Here is a 23327-nt window from a genome sequence, read left to right as displayed (position 1 = left end):
ATCAAGTTACCTGAATGACATCCTGCAGAACCATCAGTGATTTATATCTAACAAGAGGTGATAAGGTTTGTTACCAATCAGGACTTCTCGTCAGCCAGGAAAAATCTGACCTAGTACCATCTCAACAGTTTGATCACCTAGGTATGGAGTTAAATACACAAGCAACATATTTTTTTCTCCCTCAGGATTGAACATTGAAATACATCCCATGGTAGCACCTTACTTTGAGAAAATTCTATCCACATAGAATTCCTTTGCCTACTAAGGTTGTTCAATGCAGTGCATACCTAGGCTGCCTTCTTTCATGCCCATTCTGTTTCTTCTGCATGAATGGAGGTCTAAAGTTTACCTCTTGACCATCCTCTCACCATCTGCACCCAAATGAGGCACCATTTACAGAATTGGGGCAACCTAACTTGGCTCACAATAGGTATACATCTACAAGTACAACTGCCCAAGATTACAGTCTGTGCCTTTGATTTTTTTAAAGTGATACAGAAAGCAAGGGAATCAGCCTGTCACCTCATCCTGATCACACCACTCCAATGGGTGAAACCATGGATCAGTGACCTCATCAATCTTGCATCAGAAACCCCATGGAGAATTTGGGTTTTCCACCATCTACTCAAACAAAGACAATAGTAGTTGTTTCATCCCTGTCCAGCTTTCAAGTCTGCATGTCTGGATCATAACAAATAAGTCCTCAGGCTTAAACAGTTCATACAACAAGTTGTGGAGAGAATTGCTCAGGCATGATGGTCCTCCACTCTGAAAGCATTTGAGGGCAAATGGCACATTTTCACTTAGTGGTGCACGAATGAACATATCCTTCCTCTCCAGGCAGATAACTAATTTCCTTCTCTGGCTCTTTGAAGAGAGAAAGTTAGCACATGATCAAAGGTTACTGCTCCACAATCACTGACTTATCATGGGAGACCGAATGAACATATCCTTCCTCTCTAGGCAGATAACTAATTTCCTTCTCTGGCTCTTTGAAGAGAGAAAGTTAGCACATGATCAAAGGTTACTGCTCCACAATCACTGACTTATCATGGGAGAGTGGATATTGGACAAACCCAGGACTTATCCAACCTTCTCACCATGCTATATTTACGTGGACAAAAACATTAACCCTATATACAAAGCAGAAACTTTCTTGTATGTTAACCTGAGTGAACAAGACAGCTATGGAAACAATTTTGTGGGCATCTCTGGTGTTCCTTTGTCTACAAGATTTGCTTCTTCATGTGTATGCCAACCAGCATCATTCAGGCTGTGAGATGGCAATTGGAGTCCACATTCTCTGGCTTTTATCTCCAAGATCTGTGAGCCCAATTTGATCTGGTTGGACAACAACTCAACAGGTCACTCTTCCAGACCGATCAACATTATAAGATGTGGCTTCATGACTTCGCTGGATTTGCATTTGGGGGGGGGGGATTATCCCTTTTGAAGCCGCACTCTGACAGAATCCCATCCAGTCAGGTTACCTAGAAGCTGTCTCACGTAAGTTAGAGGACTGGAGATGATATCTCCAGTGTAAGGTGATGTACCTCCATCTACCTCTTACCTTTTTTCCTAAGGTGTTAAGATTGGGTAATGTATTTGAAGAAGAAACCAATTTTTTTCCTCTTTTCTTTTAAAATACTTACCTAATCATAATATACTCACACCTTCCAGACCTTTCTACAGTTACATCCATAGAATGCATGCCTTCTGCTTCAGTAGTAACTGATGTAGTCTTAGATTTGGCTGTTAAATCTTATATGTAAGGGGAGATCACTCTGCCTGACCGCCATATAGGTCGGCAGACAACTTTTAGCTCCCTTTAGCCACTGGGAGGGCTGGATTTGTGAGATAGTAGTGTTTCTCCTAAGGTATTATGATTGGATAAGTATTCTTGAAGAAATGTATTTTACTCTGAAAAATTGGTTTCATATCACTACACTCTTAAATTTAATTAGTAAACTCATTTCCTCTTCAAATATGTTGCCCAGTCATAATACGTTTGGAGAACTACTTCAGTCTCACAAATCAAGAGTAAAACTTTCCAGCAAAAATGCTAAGTGTAACTCATCTGCCCATGTTGGTAGCAGTTAGAGCTATCTCCCCTTGATATTGGGATTGGAACCAAATCCATTGAATACTTCAGTTACTACTTCCACTTGTGCAGAGTAGCCTGCTCTCTGCAGACATAGACCTAACACCTGTTCTCTTAAGGTATTATAATTTTATAACATTTGAAGAAGAAACCAACTAATACACATACAGCATTCAAGCCCCCCATAGAAACATCCATATAGCAAGTGTGCCTTATGCTCCAGCAGTAACAGTTTTGCTGGATTAGCAAGGTAGTAGTAGGTCCTCTAAGGTGTTAAGATCAGGTTGGTATTGTTGAAGAAAAATATTTTACAAGAAAATATTGCCTTTGGAAATAAAGAGTTGTTCAGTCATTATGAATTAATTATAAGAAAAGAATCTTTTGAAGTTGCACGTACATTGAAATCTGCCTTAAATGCAATCTCTATTATTAAACATTCACTTGTTGCCAATGTTTATAAAATTTGTAAAACAAATTATTACAGAAATAATCATTTGTTAAGCAGGCACCTGTTGTTTATTTTCACCCACTTTCCTGTTTGCAGCTTAGAAAAGGTTTGACTGCACTTAATGTTCTGTAGGTGGGTAAGCCAGTTTTTGTATTGATAAGAAGAATATTTTGGATACACAGAACACATAATTGAAATTTTACAGTGTCAGTAAATTGAGAGATTGTACAGTGCCTTTAAATTAATCGGAGTATGACTCAGATAAATTTTGTTGTTGTCTAACAGGCCCCAGTGCCAGCTTCTACCAAGGATCTAGGAAGATGGAAGCCACAGGATGACCTGGCACTTATTACAGCAGTCCAGCAGGTAGGAGGCTTGTTTCATTTATCACTGAGCTGATCATTAGAATCTGCTTGTCATAGACAAAAGAATTTTTGTGGTAGCCTGTTTGCCTTTTATCCAACTTCCATCCATCCGTTTGTGCAATTTTGATATAGGTGGCGCTCACCAGATAATATGTACTTTTGAGAGAGTGACGTATGTAAGGTGAAGTAGTTCGCATTTAAAACATGCACAGTGGAGAGAACGTTTGCATACCTCTATGCTACATTAATGTAATGTGGATGATATTTCTTTTGGATATTGTACTTTTGGAAATTTTACATGATTTAAGCACACTGCTAACTAAAATGACTGCTCCCTTGTGTTAAAAAATCAGTCTGAATTAGTCTAAAGTACACTATACATAGCAGCTATTAAAATAGGGAAAATGAATTTTGCCAGACTAGACAATACCAGCTTCTGAAAGTGCAATGAATGAATTACCAAATATATAAAATGTAAAAAAAGTTATCGGCTCTTTTTTATACAATTGACCTCTGAAGTTCAGGAAGTGAAAATGACCAAGTAGAGCTAGCACTTTTTTGAAAGGTACACATTTGAAGTAAGGCCAAGCTGTATACTCTATAACCCATAGTACACCCATCAATCATACACCAAAATAAAGGGAATTAAAGGTTCTTTGCATTATACCTAAGATATACAAGGTCTTTTTTAAATAGCCAGTATAACCAGTGAAGAAAGCCGGGGACATTCTTTTTCTTTAAATTCCTAACCCTATGCAAAATGCGAAACTGTATAGCGCCACCATAGCTAATCATCCTAAGCTACTTGGAAGATTGCCCTGTGCACACACATTTATCCCAGGATCTGGTTGGTTCTAAATGAAAATGGTGGTGCATAGACATCCAGTAAGACCACCAGAGCAGCCATCTTGAAAGTATTGATTATTACATTGATATAATAAGGATAACTTTGAATTAATTTTTAAAAAACCCAAAATAGTGTTTTTATCAAAATAATCAGTGAGTACTTTGTGATTCCTATGAATAATTTAAATGAATGACTCCACTCAAATTATATCTGATCACAACATTAAACAGTAAATACTTTACAGACTGAAATTAAAGGAAGAATGAAAGATTTTGTTGATCTTAACTTATATACAGTCCCACTTGACCAGTGTTAATAGCATTAAAAAACACCTTGATCTTAATGGAAAATTACCCCAAAGTGTAAATAGGTTCATTTCTGAAATCTTCTAAGGTCATAATCAAGGCTTGGTCTTGAACTGAAACCCAAGTAAACAACCTATTTATAACTTACAAACAAGACAAAAAGCAGGTATGCACAGAAACTGTCCTTATTCCTTGACAAAGGTCAAGCACACAAAAATTAAATATATGTAACTCTGCTTACAGTCATAGAAATTATACCAAACAGATATGTGATTGTATTTATTGTGCAATAAAAATAGCATCCAGTTTTGTATGTTGGTTTGATCTTAGCTTTATTTAAGTGGAATTTCTTATTGATACTTCTTTTCTCACCCTCCACCCCATTGTTTAATTTTTACTTTGGTATGCATAGTTTAACACATCATATATCTCAATAATGTCTTGTATATCACCCAAAACGACTAAGACACATGTCTGCCAAAGCTATAAAATCTATCTCTGATTGCTGTTAATATGTAGCTTCATGGCCTTAAACAGGTGTCTCTGATAGAACTTCATTAACTACTCTGATTTGGAGGTAGAAGAAGCTTTGGCTTGAAAAGTTGTAAATCAGTATCCTTTCCTGTTTATCTTGAACCATTCATGTTAATTCTGAGTTCATTATGAATATTGTCAGTGTTCAATTTGATTATTGCTGTAGTGCTCACTAATTTGACTTTCAGTCTATTAAACTTTTGAAGCCTTATGTTTGTACTTGTGAATTATGACCAGATTTGACAATGGGTAATATAAAAATTTTAGAAAATGTAAGAAAAGCACTCTAATAGTGCATTAATAATGCAGTTAATTACATGAATTCTTCTTTAGTACAAAATGAATTGCTAAGCAACAGTTTACCCTTTTTAAAATAAATTCCACAGAATCAGAATTTATTTTTTGTCAGTAGAACAATTTGAAAAGGAAGATAAATACACCACATTTAAAAAATGCCTATCCCTAATTATCAATGCTTGTTTCCAAGTTGAGATAAAAGATACAGGTAATGACAATCAGAAGTTATGGTGTGTATATCTCTCTCTCTCTCTCTTGTTTGCTAGTAATTTTATTATGAAAAAAAGATGCATAAAAAACAATGAATGACTTTTGTGTAACCAAGCATTCATAAACATGCCATAGCTTTGTGCTGCTGGGAAAGACATATATGAGTTGCATTGAAAGATTAATGGGAGAAAAATATTTTAATATTTTATGCTTTTTTATATGTACCACTAGAAACCAATTTTCCATGAAAATATCACAACTTAAATATATTGTGTTTCTCAGTCTTTATTACAGGTCCTATTTATTTTTCCACAAAAAACAAAAAAGCATTTTCATTCAGAAGTTAATGTTTCTTTTTGGTGTTGCAACATAACACCTTCCTGATGAGCCATTGTTAACAAGCTTAGCTGCTGACTAAAAAGTAAAAATGCACTCTGCTGGTGCTTCACAAAAAAGCAGAATGAAGAACCATAATGCACTTTCCATAAAAATCACTCTGTTTATGTCATGATCAGCTACTGATAGTGAGCAGTTGTTTATCGTTTGCTTTTTTATTAATATCTTTTGATCTCCTGCTTTGGGGCCCCGAGTGGTCTAAAGTGCTCTCCATTACAGATCACTGCCATCTCACCTCTGTCTGCGTGGGTTCGAGTCTCAGATTCGGCCAATGTGGGTATGTGAGAAAGCTTGCCAGTAGCTTCTCGAGGGTCGGTGGTTCTTTCCAGGGATTTCCCGGGTTCTTACTGGCCGCCATGTATAGCCTATCGTGGGCTGAAAAATGGCGTTAAACCCTAAAACAACAACAACAATCTCCTGCATTACAGGATGCTATCCCAGTTTAAGTGGCTTCATTAAACTAAAAGCCTTGATGTTTTCATAACAATTTTCACTACATGCTTGAATTCTGATTCAAGCGATTTGACGTCAGCTATGTGCTGCTGAGGTGTGTGTGTGGTAGGATTTAGCTCTTAAAAAAATGTATTTGTTGTGATTCTTAGAAAGATTTTTTAAAATTTTTTTTTACATGGAAATCAATGCCATTACAACTTGTTACATTTAAATGTCTGGTCCCTAACTGGGAAAATATGCATGCCATATATAGTTTGCTTTATATGCCACTTGAAACAAATTAGTTTAAATCGCTCTGCATAAATTCATTCTTAACAGACTAATATATTCTTGGTTTTAATAATAATAATAATATATACTTATTACTGTGCCTGATCTTTAGTAGTTCTTTGTGCATTACAATGTTAGATAACACAGACATATACAGTGACAAGATTTCAAAAACAAAACACCATGAAATTACAAAACAAAAACATGTGGACAATAATTAAGTCTTTATGCCTGTTCTTGTTGTCAGAATAGGTGTTTTAAGAGCACTCTTGAATAAGATGAGAGTGTCCTTGTGTCTAAGATGTATGCCCTGGTATGCAAAAGAACACTTGTATGACTTTGTTTTAACAGTGGGAACAATGAGACTGTGAGTGTCAGAAAAAGAGCTTAAGTTTCTAGATGGGATGTACACATGGGTGAGGTCACATAGGTCTATTGAACTGGAGCTAGTGAGCATAGTAAACAGATTTTGTGTTTGATTCTGGATTGAACAGATAGCCAGTAGAGGTTACAGAGCAGAGGGTAGGTGTGCTCAGTTATTCTTTTTGTAAGGATGATCCAAGCAGCCACGTTTTTAACATTTTGAGGTTTCTGTGACAAACCAGATAGAAGTAGATTATAATAGTCCAGTCTTGAAAATGCTAAGGAACACAAAGGTACTTCAATGGCATCAACCAAAAGAAAACTGGGAATGGAGCTGATGTGTCCCAGCTCAAGATATGCAGCCTTGCATATGTTCAGTACATGCTGGTGTAATGAGAGCTTACTTTTGAGAGTAACACCTAGGTTTCATACTGACTTGTAAATTTAATGTTGGCATTGCTGTTACTTATCGTTTGAGGTAAAGGATGCGAATGAGAAAATCTTTGATCAGTATGGCTTCAATATTATCATCATTCATCTGCAGCTAGTTACATGTCATCAATGACTTCACATCGGAAATGCACCTCTCTGTGCCTTGGATGGTAGCCTGAACTTCAGTTGGCCAGCTAGATTTGTATATTTGAGTGGCATCAGCATACAGTTGGTGAGAAACTGGATGACAATCTATGACACTTGAAAGAGAGCCTTGAGGAACACCAAAACATTGATTAACTGAGCTGGGATATTTTCCCTTTTAGGGACACAATTTGTGTCCTGTTGACTAAGTAGGACTTGAGTCATAGTAAGGCTTTGTTGTGAATACTAAATACATGCTGAAGATGGTGAAGTAATATATCATGGTCTATTGTGTGAAATGCTGCAGACAAGACAAGTGTAATCTTTCCACCTTCTAATGCAGAGAGAATGGCATTAACTTCTTTCAGAGGGGCAGTTTCAGTACTATGACATGGGTGATATACAGACTGTACATTGCTAAAAAGACTATTTGAATTCAGATGAAATACAAGTGGGGATGGAACAACCTTTTCCAAGATTTTTTATGCAAATGAGAAGATAGAAACATGGCAGTAGTTCTTTAAAGCGTTTGGGTCAAGCATTTGTATCTTCAACAGGGGCTTTACAATGGCAGTTTTGAAAAAATGCAGGGAATCCCCAGGTGAGAGAGGAGTATTGATAACATCAGTTAATGAAGACAATATTGAATCTAAGCACTCAAGTAGCAGTAATTTAGGAATCTGATCTAGTTCACATGACTTTGTGGAGCTCTTTATCACAATTGTAAAGTACCTGATTTTTTGACAGTAAGAAACATTTTCATATACAGTATTTAATGTTCGGACACCATATTTTCTGGGACACCATAAATTCATTTTCAGTAATATTTTTGTGCACTGTATGTTCTGGGACACATCCTTTTCTTCAAGTCATAAGTTGTGGGACACATTTTAAATCATTTGAAAATTACATGTTGGAAAATTCACTTCAATTTATATTTTATTTTAACAAAAATATGAAACTGTGTACTTGAGATAAAATTCCTTATTCCATTGCAGCAGCATCTCATCAGCCCAGTCCTTCTGTACATGTACAATCCATCCATTTGGTGCATGAATATTTTTTAGCTTTCTGATGCAGTGAAAAATTATCATTAGAGGCAACAAATTTCCTGAAACAAAAATTGCAAAGACTAAAGTCAGATTTTAAAAAATCTGCACCAGTCATGCTAATTCTCACACTTTCAAGCCCAATCTTATCGACAGTCCACCCAGGAATGAGATAAAAGTACACTGGAAGTCACACAAAAAAATGGCATAAATAAAATAATCCAAGGTCAGCTTGCTGTTTAATAAAATAACATTTGGATTTTAAAACCCTGTCAGCAAGTTAAAAAAATTGCTCTTGCCAGATGTGTTTATTCACCACCCAGGCTTCTGTTTGCTTGGCATCTGTAGTTGTAATCAATACAAACAGGCAGGTAAATAGCCTGCTGATGCAGATTCATGAAAAAGTGATGACTTTTTCACTGATATAACTTTGTTCATGACATAAATGGCCACTGATAAGTCAATACAGTGTGTACAATTGCATGAATTTAAATTTGTTGTACTCTCTCATTAACAATGTTATTTTCAAAGTTTAAGGGTAAAGTTAGAGAAAATCCTTTTCTCAGCTCTCAACTTTGGCAAATTAATAACCAGTACACTTTTATGAAATATTTATTGTAAACATCATTGTTTAAGTTTGATGCAGAACAGTATGCCAGTTTCACTCAGGTATATGTTACATGTGTATGTACATCAAATCAATTAACAGGGATGTATGAGGTAGCTAAGCAATTTTTTTTTCAATGTACACTCGTTGCAGACAGGGTGGGAAGACATCCAAAAATGTTCAAACCTGATAATTTTTATAAATTAAGCACATCTGTTTTTATGTATCCATAGCTAGGTCACTGATAAATACCACAATAAATGGATTTCTCCCATCTTTTCCTTTTTGGTTTTAATCATTGAGATGTGCCATAAAATACACTATGACTGCAATAAAATTTGTGATGGAGACTTCCACTAGATTGAGTGTATTTCGACTAGACTAGTTTGAAATGATCCAGACTGAGTGGACTTACACTACTCATTATGGGACTTAATCCCCTGTCCTGTGTCCATGTCCACTCAATTGAGTGAGCAAACTGTAAAATGTGATGCATATACTGTACTTTCTGTCTGTCCTAGAGTCAATCCAATTATTGAAATAGTTTATCCAAATACAATTGAGTTTCTTTTTTGCAGAGAATTGCCCATTGAATGATTGGTTTTTCTGACAGATATTCTTGTCTTACAGAAATAGCCAAGGTAAATCCAAATGTGAAAATCCTGTTATTGTTCTTTCACCTCTATGGATGGTCTGTCAGCATGAGGTTTTGACTTAAAGACTTTTTAATTGTCCTTAATGTAAATGGTGCTGATCTGACTTCCATTATGGTCACCACTGCAGCCACCTTGAAAATCTTGTTATTGCTGCTCCTAAATGGAGTGTCATATCAGCATTTGGTTTTTACTCAAAGACGTGATGTCTAGTTGGTTTTAAATAAAACTTTTGCTGATCTAAAATCTAGTATGGCCACTATTGCTACTTCTCATGGATGGAAATAATTTTCAACAGTGAGGTTTCTCAAAAAAATGTGTGACGTCTAATTGGTAGTAAGTAAAAATGGTGCCTATTTAATATTGATTACAACAATCAGTGGCAGCCAGCTTGAAACTCTTGCTGCTTCTCCTAAATGGAAAGTCATATTTTTATATGGAATTTGAAAACTTGGTATGATATCTAGTTGGACCTGAATAAAAATGATGATCTTGTCACTACTCCTCTCAAAATGGAATGTTATATCGGCATATTGTTTTTACCTGAAGACTTCTTGTGATGTGTGGTTGGTCCTGAATGAAGATCATACCAATATGACATTGAATATTGCCACGGTAGCAGTCATCAAAAAAATCCAGTTATCTCAGCTTTTCAGAATTGATGGTCATTTCAACAAAGGATTTTCACCAAAATACTTCTTATGATAATAGAGTTGGTCCAAAATGAAAATGGTACCCCTAATCAGATCCAGATGAAACTTATATAATTGAAATATGCCCCTCTCTTCCTTAAATATGTATATGATTTTTATCCAGGAAATTAAGAATTAAATAACCCAAGGTTTAAATCTTCTTTGTAGTAACTATATTCTTGGACTAAGATATGTTGACTAAAAGCTACTATGAAGTATTTTGCCAAAGATTATATATCTTAAGTTGTGTGTTTACACACAATGTGCATAAAATTCAATGAAAAGATGTATAAAACTTTAATTTTGATGTGTATACTTCCATTAGGCTTAATTGATTACCTCTGACACTTATTTTCATGTTCATTTAAAATGTTTTGCATCTGTATATGTTACTTGACATCATTTTCTTTAGAATTGCCCAAGAAAAAAATTTGTGTTGATCATTTTTTCATCAAAATTCTGTAAACAAATGTGACATCATAAGGATGTGCCTGTGATGTCATGTCAAAATAATTTTAAAAAGTCAATTGTAATTTTAAGGTTTTCAAATGTTCATAATTTTTGTGCTATTGTATTATCAGATGAAGTACTTTCTTGAAAATGTGTGAATTTTTGGGCCAAAAAGAGGCCTTATAGTAGCAACCCCTTTGATAACAGGATAAATATGAGGACAGAGAGTATTAATTTTTATAAGATACCATCTTTACACATGGTCAAGAATTCCAGTGTATGATTGTTGTTGTTGTTGTTGTTGTAGGGTTTACCGCCATTTTTCAGCACACAATAGGCTATACATGGCGGCAGTATTAATGGTGGAGGAAGAACCCGGGAAAACCCCAGAAAGAACCACCAACCCACGAGAAGCTACTGGCAAGCTTTCTCACATACCCACATTAGCCAAATCCGAGACTCGAACCCACGCAGACAGAGGTGAGATGGCAGTGATCCATAATGGAGAGCGCTTTAGACCACTCGGCCACTCAGGGCCCTCAGTGTACAATTGTAAGAATCAATCTGTACACATGGTCAAAAATGTCAGGATACAGTTATAAGACACCATCTGTACACATGGTCATGAATGTCAGTGTACAACTGTAAAGTACTATCTTTACACATGGTGAAGAATGTTAGTATAGAATTGTAAGACACCATATGTAAACATGATCAAAGAATATCAGTTTACATTGTAAGACCATTTGTGCATGTGGTAAAGAATGTCAGTGTACATTGTAATACACCATTTGTACACATGGTAAAGAATGTCATTGTACATTGTAATATACCATTTGTACACATGGTAAAGAATATCATTGTACATTGTAAGACAACATTTGTACACATGGCAAAGAATATCAGTGTACATTGTAATACACCATTTGTACACATGGTAAAGACTGTCAGTGTACATTGTAATACACCATTTGTACACATGGTAAAGAATGTCATTGTACATTGTAAGACAACATTTGTACACATGGTAAAGTATGTGTGTGTGTCATTTAGATTTTAAAGTAGCTTTAACAATTTTTCAGTTATATCACTATTATGTCTGCAGTGTGGCAGTTTAAAGTGATGTCTAGCACTGGGGCATCATGCCGCAGACATGTAGCATGATGTCCCACCCAGTCACATTATTCAGACACCATGTCGACCAGTCCTAACACTGACCTCTTGATGATGAGCACCTTGCGAGTCAGCTATTAGTACCATTTTTAGAAGTCTTTTTTATGACTGGCGGGATTCGAACCCACAACCTCCCACATCCGGAGCAGATGCAGAATGTCGGCGTGCGATGTTAGACACCATTTGTACACATGGTAAAGACTGTCAGTGTACATTGTAAGACACCATTTGTACACATGGTAAAGACTGTCAGTGTACATTGTAAGACACCATTTGTACACATGGTAAAGAATATCAGTGTACAGTTGATAGCTGTATGCTCTTGTTCTTTAAAACTAGTTTTGATATCATTTTATGTGATCACAGAACACATAATTATAAAATGTCTATGCTTACCAAAAGAAAATGTCCAGTATCTAGTTCCAACATGTCCACCTCAAAGACTGCAGTATACGTATCAGTTGTCAAGAGCATGTTATGTCAGTTTATAAACCTTTGTGAAAAGTCCCATATTATTTTCATATAAAGTATTTCAGCTTCAGATACAAAGGTACCCTGTAAATCATGTTTAGAATTCAAATCAGAAAACTCAAATATATCGTGATTTAGTAACTTTACAAGAACATCTTATACTATGGGAGCTATTATCAAAACAAAGTATTTATTATTTTAAGGAGTGTGGAACTGAGACAATCTGAATTACAGGTGCTGTTTATTGTTTGTTTTCAGACCAATGACTTGACAGCAGTCCATCTTGGAGTTAAGTTTTCCTGCAAGTTTACTCTGAAAGAAATCCAGGAGAGATGGTATGCCCTACTTTATGATCCCATGATATCCAAGTAAGTATTACTATCATATTAGTAAATCATATTGAATTGCCCACTGAACTTAGATACAAAGATACAGTGATATCAATCAAGAGTGCTCTCAAAACTCACTTATTTCGACTGCAAGGACAAACTTAAATACATAATAATGTTTCCTACCTTAAATATTCTCAGCATGTTTTTTATGTTTTCTGATTTCATGGTGTTTGTTTTTGTAATCATATCATTATACATGTATATGTTTTTTATCTTATAGGTGTTGTCTAATGTTGTAAAGTGCTTAGAGCTTCTAAAGATTAGGTGCTATACAAAGTCCTCATTATTATTATTATTATTATTCTGATCAATTATTGGGTTCCAATTGGTTAACAGTATGCATTTCATGTTGACAATGAGATGCTTGTCTATAGGAATTAAATCTGTGCTACTGCAGGCAATATTGCCATGCTCTGTCATATAACATCATGTTGTGTTATGTGAAATACTAAATCTAGTTCTCGTGGGTCGGTGGTTCTTTCCCGGGTTTTCCCGGGTTCTTCCTCCACCATTAATACTGGCCGCCATGTATAGCCAATCGCGTGCTGAAAAATGGCGTTAAACCCAACAACAACAACAACTAAATCTAGTATTGCCTTCTCCCTTAGGAACTGTTTTTCTGACTTGTCAGCTGGGGTATACTTATCCACCCGTACAACACTTTAGGAAAACTGTTCCTAGGGGAGAGAGCAGTAATAGAACATTAGTGTATCACCTTCCAATATTTTCCAGATCAGTACATTTAGCATCCTGTGGATTCACTAATCTGATGTTCGGTGTCAGTTTTATGGATTTCAAGTTTTCTGCAAACCATGATTCCAGTATATCTTGATCATTTCTGTGTAATATTGCTATGGTTTACACTCCACAAGGTTTTTTGTGAAAATGGGAATGTCACTTTTGCTGAAAAATATAACTTTTGAAAATGTGCCGCTCCTTTGAATACATTTCCCAATCATATTATGTTAGGAATATTAGCCTGCTAGTTTGTGAATCCAGCCCTACTAAAAGATAAAAATTATCTCATCCGGTCTATTATTAGATAGACAAAGGGCAGTGACTCCTGCCCATTACCTCCTCTTGATACCACCATGTGTCACCAGTATTTAGCTTCACTTTTGTGCAGTGCTATAGCCTCTGACAATCCAGCCTTTTTCTTCTTACCTAGAGGCCCATCCATCTAGTGTTTTGGATTTATTCAGTGGATTTATCTCCTGTATATATTTAAAAATATTGGCAAAAAATTTGATTGATTTTGTTACTTTTTGGGGCTTTGTCTGTAAGATCTTGTCCCACCACACTATACGTGACCTCCACAAGGTCATTCTATGTGAGTGTGAATTGGACTTTTTTCGTTCACGTTGTTCATTGTGGAGCTCCCAGTGTATCCCCCAGGGGTGTAAAATTGGGTTTAAAAAAAACTTAGTGTCAGAACTGGGGGTCAAATAAAAAATGGGGGGGTTAAAAATGTAATGACAAATTTTCATCTGACCCATACTTTTTTAGCTTGAAATAGGATAGTGCAACTTGCACAGTATACTCTCTCTCTAAACATACAAATAAACCAACATGCACAATTAACAAACAAATGCATTGTCCATTCAAAGAATAGTTCTATTAGTTCATTTTTCTTTTAGTTTCAAGTCGTACTTTTAAAAGTCTCCTTATAATCTTTATGAAACAATAATTTAGACCAACAAATTACATATAAGTCAATACAAAAAGCCAAATAAATCTTTTTAACCAAATGGCAGTTAATTTACTGTCATAAAATATGTACTATCTTCGGTTTCATTTTACTTCGTTCTAGAACACAGTTATCCAAAAATCAAGGAGGCTAATGATTTATCTTCTTTCTAATAAGTTACATTTGAAATTTAAGATCTTTCTTATATTGCAGCAAAGTTAAAAACCATCAAAATCTGCAATGACCCCCTGACTTTGTAATCTTCAAAATTTTTAGTAATTTCAGCACTTTACTATTTCTGCATTATGGGTTCGAACCCCAGTCGAGTCGTACCAAAGACTTACAAAAATAGTACTAAGACCTGTCTCGCTTGGCGCTCAGCATTAAGAGGTTAGTGTTAGGACTGGTTGACCTGGTGTCAGGCTAATATGATTGGGTGGGACATCATGTTACTTGTCTGTGGCATGATGCCCCAGTGCTAGACATCACTATAAACTGCCACATTGCAGACATCGTAGTGATATGACTGAATTTTTTTTAAAGCTACATTAAAAATCCTAAACACACACACACACACACACATTTCTGGATTAAGTGGCCCTTTTCTTTTCTCTTGTGTCATTTCAAGGCTATATTGTCATAGTACAGGAAATGTAAGAGACTTAATGCCAGGGAAGTCACCCATCTCCTCTGCATTGTATGTACAAAATGCACATCTCAATCAACATGCAAAATATGCATTGTTTGGTCGGAAAATACATAGACTGTGATACTTAATAAAGCAGCAATGGGGAAACAGAGATGGTCAAAGTCATGGCAGGATACCTCTGACATCCTTTGTCTCCACCCCAAATCAGCCTCCATGGCAAGCCTTGTGGGGGATGCTGGGATTTCTCAGTTGCACATCTTGATAGTTTCTTTACGATAATATTAAAACATCCAGAAACACCGGCGATAACTTCATCACTGATTCATATTACTGGTGTTATTGCATACATCGCTGTTAATGTACCAAATAACATCATTTGTTCCAGCTACTTTTGTTTATACCGTGTATACAACAATGTATATAATCATGATGTGTCTGCAGTTTATTTTCTTTTGTTGTTTGCATGTTGATATTTTTTAGCAATGTCTGCCACAAAAATGCTTGTTCATATTTGAAAGATCACGTGGGACAGTGAAAGTTGGTGTTGCAATTCTTTACATGAATGCTAAGTAATTAATTGAGGTGTTTTTGTGATGAATTCCAGAAACCACCAATATGTTGGTGCGGTTAAAGAGTGACTGACATAGTTCCAGAAAATCTGCAGGGCTTGAATTTAACACAAATTTCTTTGTAGCCAGCAGGACTGGTATACTGAGAAATTTACTAGTCCTTCCAAATCTTTACTAGTCCTGGCCACAAAACAATGTCACACACTTGTTTTGAGATTAACAACAATTTTATTTCATAAATAGCATTATCATATGAAATGCAGAAGTACAGAAGTATAAATCTTGCTTCAAATCATCAATCAGTCAATTCACTTTTTTTTTTTCTCAAGATAATCTAGATCCAATTCCAGAAAGGGATCCAGGTGTCCTTTCTCGTCCTCCACCTGCACTCAGGGTCCATATGGGGCTTGTTCTGGTCTCCTTACTCGTCTCCTTAAAACATTGCAGTGCAGTGGTGATCACCTTCAGGATCACTTCTGCCGTCTCTACATTATCAATTACCAGGAACGATTATTTAATCTCTCCTCCTTCGCAAATTCTTAAAGATACAATTTCCTCCTCCTGAATTGAACTGTCAGTACAACCGTCGCACACTACTGCAAGAAACCTTGCTTCTTTCACACCTTTGACAAACTTCTGCCTTCACTTTCAGCCATGTATTGAGTAAATGTAACAACCTGTTTATCATTCCTTTAAGTCTCTCCAACACCAACTACTTTCGTCTCATCCAGCTGACACATCCATATAAAAACCAGTGAAGGGTCTTCTGTTCTTTATGATAGCATGTGCATTTCTAAACAAAGTAACGCGCCAGTTAAACACATTCCGATTTAAACTTTCCAAGATCTTACCAGCGGTCGAATCTTCTGGTGGTATCTGCATAGCTGCTTTTCTCTCTGAATGCTTTTTGTGTTGCCCACAGCTTTCATGTACGTTTACCGATTCAATTGTAAAGTTCGAACAACCTGCAACAAAACTGGATATTTTCTCTGTGTTTGCTTTTGCAAATTCCATACACCAGTTGCACCACATAACGTTCTTTTCCTCATCATAATTCAGCCATTCCTTGTCTTTTGTCCATGTCTTCTGAAATGTTTGATTATGATTTTAACTATCATAAGAATTATTCCTGTCTTTTATGTCATTTTCATTCAACTTTTGCTTTTTTCCAGTGGCTGAACATCATCTATTAAACGCCACATTTTGCCTGTCTTAGAAGGAGGGAATTGTGCCTTGTGTTGAAATACGAGATGTTAACAGTATAGCTGACATGAATTATTTAAAGTAAGAAAAGGAATGGCACAGTGTCCTTTATATCAGAAAGTCAGAGCAAGAAACACATTTCAAAACACGTGCCTTTGCCCCCCCTCCCCTACAATTAAATGTTCTCTTCTTAATAAAGAAACATAGCGAAATGTTCTGCAGGATCAAAACAGTGGCTATTGTAAACACTTATAAAATACTAGCATGAGAAGATAATGTTAGTTTCACTTGGAAAAGGTGTGTTCCCATCAAAAGAATTATCTGACTCGGCTCTTTGGATTTCAACACTCCAAATTACGGTCTCATCTTTAATAGCATAAGTTTGGTAATTGTTCCTAATTAATTGGACCTCAATGTATTGTTGAAATTAATAATAAGGTGGAAAATTTTCTAATCTTAGATGCCAGTGCTCAGAGATTTTAATTCACAACAAATGTACAGCATTCTGCTTGGATATCTCTACATGTATTCAATTATTTGTTCATTCTTGTAAGGGAAAAAATACAAAAACTATTCTTATCATCATAGAAAAAGTAGTTGTATGGAAAGGATGTGTCAATATGCAGTTTCCCATTTGTGACTGTTGGAGCGTTTGGCTAGCGAGCCAAAAAACCCAAACAAAACACTTTAAACAAACAAACATGAAAGCTAATTTCTTGGAATAGTTTTTGCCCTGTTCTTTTGTGTGGTATATTGCTTTGTAGTTTATTACTGTGGTCGAGTGAATAAAGTGTGATACCACATCATTTTTCATTTAGTTCGTTATAAGATTAATTAGGATCAATTACCTAATTTCTTTTGTTAATGACGGGACCATAATTGGTGCTGTAAAGCGAAATGCACAAAAATCTGATGGTTCCTTATAGAAACGCACCTTTCTGAGGCAGAAATTGACTTCATCTTCTCATGCTAAAATTTACAACTGCAACAATGGTCACTGCTTTGATTCTACAGAACATCTGCTGAAGTCAAGTCTTTATTAAGGAATGACCTAAACAATCGCTGACTGTCAACAACCGAAACTTACTAGCCCATCGGTCTATTAACATTATGAAAGTTGCTAGTCCGAAATGAAATCTACCAGCCTCGGGCTAGCAGACTAGCACTAATTTCAAACCCTGATCTGTCAGTTGAATGATGCCATGGATATGTTGTAATATCCTAAATTTCGCAGAGCTGAACACATTGAGGCGGTATATGCCGGTGACCTCAGTGGTATGTTTGATTGTGTTATTTAGTTTTGACCATGTTGCTGATCCAGAATTTTATGTATATACAGTGTGATGATTGGGGTTGTATGAACTACACCCACCTCAATCCTTCTGACATGGTCAGTGACGTCGGGGATACTGCTAGATACACCTCCAAGAGTTTTGTTGATCGCGGATATTGACATTTTAATGTTATTCACTAGTGATTGGGTGATCTGATTGTGGATTTCAACAAGTTTAGCATTTACAACTTTTGGATCTCCAAAGAAATCTTCCATGGCTTTATTAAGTCTCTGAAAGTTGGTTCTGCGGAAATCTTGAAATGCCACAACATGGTTTTCATACTGAGATCTTAAGGTGGCGAATTTATCACTGACTGTGGTGTCACTGTTCTCTATGTATTTCTTTGTTGTGGTGTCATTGTCAAATGCTGGTTCTCTAAAAAAAAAAAAAAAAATTTTCCATTCATGCTGAGTTCACCAGTCATTGTATCACCGGTTTTAGCAACAAGTTAATTAATCTCATTTCTGATTGTTGTGATTAATATGCTTGAGCCTCTGATTTTCCCAGATTCACTAAATACTGGGATATTATTGACGGTAATGCCTAAAATTTTCTGACAGTATCAATCCACCTGATATTGTTTGTCTTTATCTGTCCCTATTGATCCTGAAAAACAACAACTTCATCCTTATCAACCCCAGGTGAAGTTCATAAGATCAGCAAACTCATCTTTAGTCACAAACACTGACAAATCAACATCACCAGGACCAGCTTTCTTATCTCTAGAGAGATCTTCTGTAAGTATCGTCCATTATAAACGTAGAGTTGTTTAAAATGTCTACTGGTAAATTTGTGTATGACATGCGGTGGTTCTGGTGACCATGATATAGCATCAAGTACCGCAAGTGCTTTTGTACCGCATATAGGTGGATCTGTCAATGCTTTTGTTGATGATGTTGAATACCAGATTGATCTGCTAGCAGATACGCTGATGTATTTTAAAAATTGTTTTGGTTGCACCAATCCATATGAATCAAAGTAGTGGATCAACATCATATGCTGCAATCCAATGAGTACCTGGACCAGAATTTCCATCAAGATTAGTGATACCAGTTTGGATGTTATTTGCTTGTTTTAGTAATTGTTCATGCATGAAAACTCCTTTAAAGTTTTTGATGTTTAATCGATGAGTAGCGTCAAGTAAATCAAAATTGGACATGGGTAGTTTTTGCAAAATGTTCCTGGTAGTTTCAGACCCCAACCAGACCACAAATGGGAGGTTTCTAGCAGTCTTAGACCTTGTGCCCATTTTGTGATTTTTTTTTTATAGATCTTTAGGCCATATCCTGCTGCTTTCTTCAACGCCATCCTAGCAGCAGTTCCAACAGCACAAAATGCAACTGCTTTTGCAACAGCCGGAGCTGCAGAGGCAATCAGTGCTTGTATAGCTGCAAGATGTGGAAATATACCACCAGTTTTTGCTATATCATTAATGTCAACAGCAGAAAGATCAAGTTTGATACTGGTGTTTGATTTCTTGGCATCATTTAAGTGCCTGAGCTGATGTTCTGTCAGTGAGAACTTATTTGAGCCTTGCAGTTCCATTGATTTCAGTAATATTTTTATTCCAGAATTCTTTCTTGATGCTGATTTTAGCTTTTTAACCCATACCTCATGTAAGTGCCTCTGCTTCAGTCTTATGGAAGCATCTTTGGACACTGCTGCCTGTTTCAATGGAAGTGCATTTTGATGCCTCTACACCATTCTCATTTAAGTGCCTTTCAACGCTGCTGTAAACATCAGCCGTTTTGATCCGGTTTTTTGTAGTGAATCCAAATTTAGTATTTGCCGCATATGGATTATTGTTATCTCTCAAAAGTCTACCCTGAACTTCATTGAATACTATAGCAGGTAGAAAATACCTTGATGTATCTTGGACTTGTAGTTTGATTCTTCCACAATATCAAATATGGAATCAGTACACTCTTGAACATATTTATTAATTTGCTTATTGTTTAAAATGGTGTGCCAACAAATGATTATTGATTTATCAGCAACGACGATGAACCAAGCCACTCCCTGCTATGAGATTTGCATTTATATTCTGGGATTCTTCACTCGTTTTATCATTCAGCCATTCATTTGCGGCTTGATTTATTATTTTACTGACACTTGCTGGCATCACTTTGGTGCTGGGCAGTTTTTCTGGCTGTGGTTTTCATCTTATTAATCATACAAGCCTTTGTTTGATTGCTAAGAATGCTTTACCAGCAACATCACCATTGGAGCCAATAGTCTTGTCACAAACAACATCAATGACTTTAATTTCTAATTGCTTTGCAATCAGAATCGCTTTTGGGCTACCATTCTGAATAGACCTTGAAAAACATCACCAAGTCCATCTCTGTAAATAACTTTATATGTTGGTAAATGCGAATTTATCACCCTTACAGGTCCATATTGAGCATTGTGTATGATCATATTATTTTGGTATCCTCGATCTAATTGATCAGTCACTGTAATAATCATCGGTAATCTCATTGATAAGTGCCCAATAAATGTTGATGACCCCACCCGTAAATAATTGCTGACCAAGGCCATCTCCTTGAGGGCAAAATCACTTCCAGTTGTTTCTTCTGACACAGCTTTTCCATTTTCCTTTATCGTTTTAGATCTAGCTTTTAAGGTTAATCTTCATTTTTTTTCTCTTGCTTTTTCAGGTTGATGCATTTTTTCTTCACGTTCCAGTTCCTCTGCTTGTTGTATTTGCTCAGTATACTCATCTACCACCTGGCTAAAAAGTTTAAAACTTTCATCGTCACTTCTAACTTTAGGAATATCAGAGACAATGCGATACAAGTATTTATTCCAGTCAGCATGATTTTTTAGACTTTTAACATAATCAGGTTTCACATATTTTTCTTTTTCATTTTCATCTCTGATAGCTGCAATATCTTCCTTGGTAAATTTATCCATAATATCAACCTTAACGTTTTGTTGGTGGTTGTTCTTTTTCTGGTTCTGTTTCTGGTGTAATACAATCCTTTATATTGCCGATTTCAGCATGAGCCTGGTTGGTACCTTCTAATAGTTGTGGTTGAGTACCAGCTATCTCTCAAAGAACTTTCCTCATTGCCTTAGTTCTTCCTTTTCTTTCCTCAGTTGCTTTAGTGTCTTGTTCCAGTGTTTATAAGAAGACCTTTAGTTGCTTTTGTGACAGGTTTTAAATAATTCATCTACAAATTCAACATGAGCTCCCTGACATTATTGTAGCTGCTGTTTGCCGGAATCACTGATGGAATGATATTTCTTAATCGCCTCTTGTCATTGTCAAGCTAAATTAGATGTACAAGATTCCATAGTTAGTGCAGAATCGCTCATTATTGATATATATCAATGATTTAATTATAACATCTATCAGCAATACCTCAATGAGAAGATTCGGTTAAAAACCTTGATTCACCCCCTATTTTTTGCGTTTTCCTGAAATGTTATTATAGCAAAGTGGCTGCACCCTCGCTTCAGCCTTCCTGGCTTTATGTGGCCAATTTTGTTATAACCATTATTTTGCCCAAATAATGTGTCTATTCATACCCCTCCTCAACCCCTTGGTATAAGCCTAATTTTCCCCCGAATATTTTAATCTATTCAACTTCCGTCTGTTTTTTATATTAACATTATTTTTGCTTTTATTGAGTGGACTTTGTCTACCTCCAGGTATACTTCATCTTCCAAGTGCAGTCTTGGCTTTCATACCTCCTTTAGTGACCCATTTTGCGATTCTTCTCCCAGTATCGGATTAATCACATTCAAATAATGATCAGATCTACATCACATATTGACATGAACGGATATCATTTGATGCTTTATAAGCAAGGTATGTCAGTAACATGCAGTATCAGTGCAGTTGGTAAGGTGCCTCACCAGGCTTTGTTGGTTGTTAGAATCAAGTCATATATCTATCAATGTACCATCCCTCAGTAATTGTATCCAGGAAGATGCTTTTCACGAGGGTATTCACTCCATCATGTCACTGGTAACTTAGATAATACAACTGTGATATCACTGCTGCTGGATGTTTTATAATGAAGGTAAACTTCTTTGCTCCACATTGAACACAATTCCCAGTAATCTCTGCTTAGCCATTACATGTCTGAACTTTGTTGGATTTGTGGTATGTGCTTCTGTGTGACATCACACACATTATGAAGAAATGATCATATTATAGCACTGTATTATTCAATCTTATCATGAAAAAGAAAATTTGCAAGTGCTTTCTTGACTATTTCATTTTTGTATTTAATTTCAATCCCATAACTTGTAAGCTAGAGCCATATGGATTAACTTTCTCTTACTGCCAAAAATTTAACATGCTGGAAAAATTCTTTCTACTCTGCTCATATCGCTTATAATAATAACTAGTCTGGAAAATTTCATTTTATGACACTTATTTTCAAATAGCACAAACTGTCTCTGGATTGTCTCTAGTCTGTCATTTGCACTACTTAGCCCCATTTTAACATTAGAGATGTAAAGTTTTTAGAAAAAAAAACGGGTACCGGATGATCTTTCATGATCCTAATGATTGGTTACCAGGGTACCTGATCAAAGGAAAGTTATGTTAAATGTGAACCTGAATTGCTTTATTAAGTATGACTGCTCCGTTTTGAACCCCAGCCAAGTCATATCAAAGACATAAAAATGGTACTAGCAGCTACCATGCTAGTTGCTCAGCATTAAAGGTTAGTGTTAGGACTGGTCGGCCTGGTGATAGAATAATGTGACTGGGTGGGACATCATGCTGCATGTCTGTGGCATGATGCCCCATTGATATATATTGAAAAATTGTTAAAGCAAAGTTATATATGTAATTATTATTAATAGGAGTGGCAAAAAACCCACAGTCTGGGCATAAAAAGATCAATCCGAATGTTACATGCCATAAGTACAGAAAACCATTTGAAAAACATACTTTTATTTCTGCTACTTACTTGGATCTTCACTTAGTTATTATTCTTGTCACAAATCGGCTAAATCCGCATGGATTAGAACGAGAATACAGCCTCAAATCAAAATGATATATTATTTGTGCACAACAATCACTTTTAATTAGACTAGCTCATGTTTAGCTCTCCCCCAAAGGTCGTAAAGTCAAGTCCACATATTCTGAAGGCTCTGTTAGATAAATCTTTTAAAATTTGTTAAGTACATTTGAATTGTCCTTTTCCTGATGTGCCATGTTCTTCGATAAAGCCCATTTCACTTGGCAATATTTTTCATCATGCTTTTTCAA

The 23327-nt window shown here is 36.0% G+C and overlaps 1 protein-coding gene across 5 annotated transcripts in view; it reads left to right on the top strand.

Moving 5' to 3' along the window:
• Window positions 1–23327, top strand: part of LOC149789478 (microspherule protein 1-like) — a 98393-nt gene that overhangs the window by 25579 nt on the left and 49487 nt on the right. For all 5 annotated transcript variants that reach the window (XM_089971485.1, XM_089971486.1, XM_089971490.1 and 2 more), the window contains 2 exons: window positions 2835–2915; window positions 12519–12628. In XM_089971485.1, the coding sequence (XP_089827611.1) occupies window positions 2835–2915; window positions 12519–12628 (191 nt within the window). The remainder of the gene's footprint in view (window positions 1–2834; window positions 2916–12518; window positions 12629–23327) is intronic.

The sequence above is a fragment of the Sinohyriopsis cumingii genome, chromosome 10, assembly GCF_028554795.1.
Source record: "Sinohyriopsis cumingii isolate HCF-2022 chromosome 10, ASM2855479v2, whole genome shotgun sequence".
In the NCBI taxonomy this organism is placed as follows: Eukaryota; Metazoa; Mollusca; class Bivalvia; order Unionida; family Unionidae; genus Sinohyriopsis; species Sinohyriopsis cumingii.
Note: the sequence above shows the minus strand (reverse complement) of the source record. Positions and strands in the feature narration are given on the sequence as shown.